Raw genomic sequence first — 7,340 nt, 5'->3', positions numbered from 1 at the left:
AAAAAAAAAGTGTTACAGATTTTGTGCTATCGATTTTAATACTCGATCAAAGATTTGTAATCAGGCCAATAAATTAGATCCTAAAGGTTGATCTTTAGAAAGCTGTAAATCTTGTTTGTAAACAAAAATATTGATAAAGAAAATCTTTTGCTATGTGTAGATGTAATTGACACTTACGGACTGGTCTGAAAGCCTGTTGATTTGTTTTTGGAGTCTCTGGCATTCCTTGAACTTTTCTTTATAATGATCTGCAGCCATCTGCAGGCGAAGCTTCAGATCTTCCACCTCTCTTCTCAGCTCGTGCTCCACTGTATCAGACTTTTCCTAAGAGAATAGCAAGCACATCCTCTAAGAAAATGGGGGGAATCTGTTACCATAACATAGTAGTGAGTCCCAACTTCAGTTTTGCTTTTTCCTTTCTGGCCTTTTCAATTTGTCTTGGAGTTTGGAGTACAGAGCTACAGTAACCCTCCAAATAAACCCATATTTATACTCTCAGGATCAAATTTTTTTCAAATAAAAAAAAATAAACAACACCCCCCCCCGATACTTCACCTCCCCCAAAAAAAACTTTGAGAAAAACAACCCACTTGTGAGCAAATCATATTACTCTCATAAAAAAACTATGAATGTTTTATAAAGCCAGTGAGAAACTAAAAAAGTTCACTATGCATTTGACATCAAAAATTAACAATTGAAAGAAATAGATAACTGAGTAGATTTTACTAACGATTATGAGTCTAATGGGATTTTAAAATACTCATTAACTTCAACTTAAGACTGCAATGATTAAGTAAATTGCAAAATTTTGATCAGGAATCTGACCTGCCCTACTAGACATACCATTCATTCTCTGTCTTAGGCTTGTAGGAGTATCTTTTCTTGAGTGATCAATATGGAAACTCAAAATTTACCTGATCTTTTTTTACAGCACTCAGTTTAAGTTCTGCCACTGCATCTGTCAACTGCTTTTTGACTTTCTCGTTTTCCAGACGTGCAGTATGTAGATCTGCCATCGTCTTATCACGGACATTTACAGCATCACTAAGTTCTTTGGCCAGAAAGACAACTTCCTGCCGAGTTGCCTGAACCTGTTCCTCTGCTTTACGAAGCTGTTCCTTTAAAAGACATGTATCTTCCTAAGAAAAGACAGTTAAAGTACAAGTGCAATTAAACCATCGAAGTAAAAAAGCCAAACTATTTTTATACATATTTCCAACGACCCAAACTTGTAAATACTGCTTTTCAATTCATAATTTAGATTTAGTATACATCTTTGTTTATTTCTCTTATAACACACCAATGTATGAAATTTCATTATAACTATACATGAGAAAATGACATAGGGGAAGTCAGGTGACATCATCCTGTGCTAATCTGAGACTCAAATTGATCACCAGTTGGAAGGTCCACCCTCATAATAATAATGAAAACAATTTTCAAAACCTGTTGTAATACCAAATCTTTCAGTTGAAAGATGTTTCCAACTCTATAACTTAAAACACAGCCCATGTGTTAACCTATTCTCAATATAGTGAATATAATTAATGTTCCTAGGTTTTGTTCATAAAAATGGTTGAAAATGGTAAATGTTGCTATATAATTCATCAGTTTTAAAAATAATCTCCAATGTCTTCTAGTGCCAAACATGTTTGACCTGCATCTAAGTATGATGAATAGACAGCTAAATCGTCAAAAATGTCAATTAACTCAAAAGACCAAATTAAAAAGGTCTGGGGATACTATCCTAGATTACAGCAGACTAAAAGTCAAAAAATCAAATAAATGCGTTATATTTGATTATATTGGATCAAAAAACTTAAAAGTTATATTACAGCATATTTGGATAATTTGACTATCAACTAACCATAAGCATGAAAAACAATGCTAAATGCCTTGGGTATAATAACCACATTAAAAAAACAAAACAACCACTTATGTTATAAAGAAAAACACATCATAGGAGATGCCATATATACTCGAGTATAAGCCAACTCAAGTATCAGCTGAGGCACCTAGTTTTATCACAAAAAGTGCATTAAAATGTGCTGGGAAAATTGGCTTATATTCGAATATATACAGTGCATGCTGTGAGTATCTACAGTAAGCTGCCACAATGTCAAAACTAAATTTCAAATGGACAAGCATGTACATGGGGGGAAAGAGATGACACACAATTGTTGAGGGTAATGTGGCTATATACACTGCTCTGCTATTAACTTTTTAAAAAATCAAAACAAAAGTGGATTAGAAACAATTCTATTTCACAAAAACACATTTAACGCTCTTAAATATACACTACAAAGTACTTACCTTACTTGAAGTAAGCAAAATAGTCCTTTGAAGATTTTCCTTTTCAGCCAAGCAGAGCTGCAGCCTACCAATCTCTTCTTTGAAATGAGTAATCATGTTTTCTTTACTCCCATCTAAATTTTTTAAAGTCTGAATCTCTGACACAAGCTTGGTATTTTCTATTTCTGTGTTCTTCCAATGAATCTGTTTGGAGATGTGAAGAATACTTAGGCAAAGTTAAATGCCAATATTCCAATCCCCGCCAAAAGACCAAATGAGAAGAAATTCATTCAAGTTGAAAGGAGATTCAGGTTCTGTCATTTTACTAAGTATCCAAGAGTAGGAACTTTTCCATTATATTTCTGACTTTTAATTTTTTTTTTTAGTTCTCAGAAAACCATCTTAAATTCTAATAACAATTGTTAAATATCTCAGTCTTCACATAACCTAATGATTTTTTTTGTTGTTGTTCTCTAAAAATTATTTGGGGGTCTATTATGTTATAGGCAGACAAGAAACATGTTTCAGATGTCAGTTCACGTGATAAAAAGTAGAAGAACATTTTACAAAACACTCTGGCAATTCATTGTCCTAGTGAAAAGTATTTTCATTTAGTTCCTATATGCCTAAAATTATATTTAATGATTACCTGAGTACATTTGGCAGTTATTAGATTTGCTCATAAAAAATGTCAAATTCCATTAATTTAATTACAGTACACACGTGAAAGCCAGAACTTATGTACAGTACGAAAACTGTCAAAAAAGAAAAGGGCAAACATCTTCCACTAAAATGAGCAAAAACGACCAACTGTACCTAGATAGACAAAGGCACAAAATGTACAAAGACTGGAAACACAAAGCAGTCTCATGGAGTTCTGGCTCTCACAGATTTCAGTGCATTTCAAATATCACAGCTAGTGTGCTTTGGGTTTGTAGTACTAGCCTTCGGTTAAGTAACATATTTTGCATATTCGTCAAAATGAAGTATGAAGACATTGAGCCAAGTTAAGTTAATCACAAAAGGACAAATATTATATGAGACCTACACTATAAGGATAAACACCAAGACAAGGACCAAAGACTTAGATACTAAAGAGAAGGGACTTTAGAGGTTACCAGGGGAGGGAGGATAAGGGGGGGAGAAGAAACACTGGACGTGTATTGAGTTGAGTGAAAGGAAAGTGAGAGATCTCTAAAAGAGAAAAGAAAATTCATGGTGAGGGAGGAGTGGATTAAACTGTTGAATGCAGAGCTGGTGGTCTGAAACGTAACCCCATGCCCACACCTAATTTCACAATAAAAGATTCATTTATTAGGAGAAAAAGAGGTAAGAAATATTCAAAGACTAATTCCTGTTCACAAGGACAGAATACAATCCCCAATTTTCTGAACATGTCAGCACCTTTCTTTGCATCATCATGAGTTTAAAATGCTGCCTAATTTTCATAATCCTCATCTCATTCGTGAAGTTGGTCAATGGCAACAAATAAGAGAGGAACACCATCTCGCTGGTTATTTCCTATAAACAAATTTTAAGGGAAAGTATGTTTGTTAGGTGTAGAATAATAGATGGTCTACATCACACAGAACAACTCCACACATAGGGCGACAAAGAGAAAACAGTGCCCAAGATAGCATTGGCTCAATAGTGGAAAGAAGGCAAAAATGAAACACACACACAAACACACAAGTGGATAAGATAGATAGGTAGGAAAACAACCAACACAAAAGGTACAAGATGACATCACCGAGTCCACAGGTGGATGAAATAACACTGAATATCAATGGCCTGAACTCAGGCATTAAAAGGCAGAGGCTAACAGACTGGCTCAAAAAACATAACCCATCGATCTGCTGCCTACAAGAGACAAATCTCAAGCTTGAAGACAAAAACAGGTTGAGAACTAAAGGCTGGAGAAAAATATACCAAGCAAATGGCAATGCAAAAAAAAAAAAAAGGGGGGGGTGGGGGGTGGGGTACCGATCTTAAAATCTGACAAAAGTGATCTAAAGGTACAGGCCTTAACAAGAGACCAGGAGGGGCACTATATAATGCTCAAGGGAACAGTAGACCAAGAACCAGTGCACATAATAAATATATACGCCCCCAATGAGAGACCCGAGAAATGCATAAATCAAGCATTCCAAAACATTAAAGAGAAATCACAGTCTGAACAATTATAGTTGGTGACTTTAATACACCATTCTCTGAAAAAGACAGCTCCCGGGAAAGAAACTCACAAGGCTACAGATCTAAACAGCACAACTGGATGATTTGACTTGAAAGATATTTTCAGAGGTTTCCACGCAAATGCAGAAAAATTCACTTTTCAAGTCCACATGGCACATATTCGAAGATAGAGCACATGCTAGGACACAAGTCAAACTTGAGTAAATTCAAGCACATAGAGATTATACAGACATCTCTCTCCGATCACTGTGCCATAGCATAAGGTTGGAAATCAACAGAAAGACGGTGAAGCAAACAAGGGTAAACAACTGGAGGATGAAAAATTCTCTATTGCAAAAGGAGTGGGTATTGACCCAGATCAGAGATGAAATCAGGAAGTTTCTAGAAACCAATGAGTATCAAAATACGATGTACCAAAACCTTTAAAACACAGCAAAGTCATTTATCAGAGGAAGACTGACAGCAATAAATGCACACATGAAAACACAGACTCATGGTTGATATGCTGGCACAAAACTTACACCAATGAGGACCTAATGCCAGGGGCTTAAGTGGAGAGGAAATGTTTTGAGGATGAGGGCAATGAGTGTACAAGTGTGCTTTGCACAATTGATGTATGTATGGATTGTGATAAAAGTTGTATAAGCCCCTAATAAAACTACTTTAAAAACTTACACCAATTAGAGCAGAGTCAACAGAACAATCTTGCTAACAGCAAGAGGATAGAAATAATAAAAATCAGAGCTGAGATACAGGAGGGAAAACAAGAAAACTATGGGGAAAAAATAATGCAGCTAAAAGTTGGGTCTTTGAAAGGATTAACAGAATTGATAGACCGCTGGCAAAACTAACCGAAGGAAGGAATAAATGTCAATTGCAAGGATGATGGATGAAACAGGGTACATTACAACAGACCCTAATGAAATCAACAGTATAATTATTATGAAGGCCTAAACTCTTAACAAATTCAACAACTTGGAAGACATGGACAAATACTTGGAAACACAATCCCTCCCTAGACTTTCCCAGATGGATGTCAAGAACCTCAACAGACTGATAGCAATGGAAGAAACAGACACGGTTATTAAGGGATTACCAACAAAAAAAATCGCCCGGGCCAGATGGCTTCACAGGAGAATTCTATCAAGCATTCAGGGAAGAACCAATCCTACACAAACTTCCAGAACATAGAAAAAGATGGAAAACTCCCAAACTCTTTCTATGAAGATAGTATAACTCTGATACCTACAGCAGGCAAAGATCCTACAAGAATTGAGAACTATAGACCAATATCCCTAATGAACATTGATGCAAAATTCCTTAACAAAATACTGGCCAATAGAATACAAAAGCATATTTTTAAAAAATTCATCGTGACCAAGTGGGATTCAAACCAGGGATGCAGGGATGGTTCAACATATGAAAGCCCATCAGTATTATTCGCCACATTGGCAGGAAAAAATGGTAAGAACCACATGATAATATCGATAGATGCAGAAAAAGCTTTCAATAACATCCAACACGCATTCCTGTTTAAGAAACTCAAGATAGGAATAGAAGGAAAATTCCTCAATATTATACAAGCTACATATGAAAAACCAACTGCCAACATGGTAGTTAATGGAGAGAAGATGAAAACAATTCCACTGAAAAAGGGGACCAGACAAGGATGCCCCCTGTCCCCACTCCTATTTAACATCTTACTGGAGGTCCTAACTAACAACATAAAACAAAGAAAGGTATTCATCTGGGGAAAGAGGTGAAATTATCATTATTCGCAGACGATATGATCCTATACATTGAAAATCCCCTAAACTCCACAAGTGGAGTGCTATAATCAATAGAGGAATATGGCAGAGAGGCAGGATACAAGATCAACAAACGGAAGTCTATCAGTCTCCTATACACATCAGACAAGATCACAATTAAAAAGTTAGTACCCTTTACAATAGTCAAGCACAAATTGAAATATCTAGGGATATACCTCACTAAAGAAAAATTAAAGATTTGTAAGGGGAAAATTACAGATCACTATTACAAGAAACCAAGAGTGACCTCAACAAATGGAAGATCTCATGCTCATGGATTGGAAGACTCAATACAGTAAAGATTTCAGTCCTATCCAAGGCACGATATAAGTTCAATGCTATCCAGATACAAACAGCACCATCCTTCTTCAAAAAATTGGAAAACTTGATTACCAACTTCATATGGAGAGGAAAGAAGCCCAGAATTAGCAGAGAACTCAAGAAGGACAAAGTGGGAGGGCTTGCTCTACCTGACTTTAGCACATACTATATGGCCAGAGTAGTCAAAACAGTATGGTACTGGTATAACGACACATATTCAGACCAATGTAAAAAACCTGAAGACCCCAAAACAAAAACATTAGCATAAAGACAACTGATTTTTGGTAAGGTCTCAAAAAATATCAAATGGGAAGCAAATGCCCTGTTCAATAAATGGTGTCTGAATAAATGGATATCTACTTGCAGAAAAACGAAGCAAGACCCTTACCTCACTCCATGCACAAGAAAAAGTTCAAGGTGGATCACAGACCTTGAGGTAAAACCCCAAACAATTAAGGCTAGCAATGAGGGAATTGTGACAAACCTGAGAACCTTGGCACAGGGAATACATGAGACTATTGGAAATAGGTAACGATACAAATACAAGAGTCACAAAAGTGACAAATGGAATATACTGAAGACAAATCACCTGTGTACATCGAAAGAATTCACCGAGAGTAATAAGAGAGCCCACCGACTGGGAAAACATCTTTAGCAATGACACATCAGACTAAGGTCTCTACTAAAATCTACAATACTTTGCAAGCTTACAATGAGAAAAACAAA

The 7,340-nt window shown here is 36.0% G+C and overlaps 1 protein-coding gene across 1 annotated transcript in view; it reads right to left on the bottom strand.

Moving 5' to 3' along the window:
* TAX1BP1 (Tax1 binding protein 1) overlaps window positions 1–7,340 on the bottom strand; it is a 64,138-nt gene that overhangs the window by 23,256 nt on the left and 33,542 nt on the right. Inside the window, exons 8-10 of the mRNA XM_045288662.1 lie at window positions 2,314–2,496; window positions 915–1,139; window positions 178–324 (exon numbers count right to left, since the gene is read on the bottom strand). Of these exons, the coding sequence (XP_045144597.1) occupies window positions 178–324; window positions 915–1,139; window positions 2,314–2,496 (555 nt within the window). The remainder of the gene's footprint in view (window positions 1–177; window positions 325–914; window positions 1,140–2,313; window positions 2,497–7,340) is intronic.

Source organism: Echinops telfairi, unplaced genomic scaffold (assembly GCF_000313985.2).
Source record: "Echinops telfairi isolate 266 unplaced genomic scaffold, ASM31398v2 ScPeMD7_23;HRSCAF=83, whole genome shotgun sequence".
Classification (NCBI taxonomy): domain Eukaryota; kingdom Metazoa; phylum Chordata; class Mammalia; order Afrosoricida; family Tenrecidae; genus Echinops; species Echinops telfairi.
The sequence above is the reverse complement of the archived record's forward strand: the minus strand, read 5'-3'. Positions and strand labels throughout refer to the sequence as shown.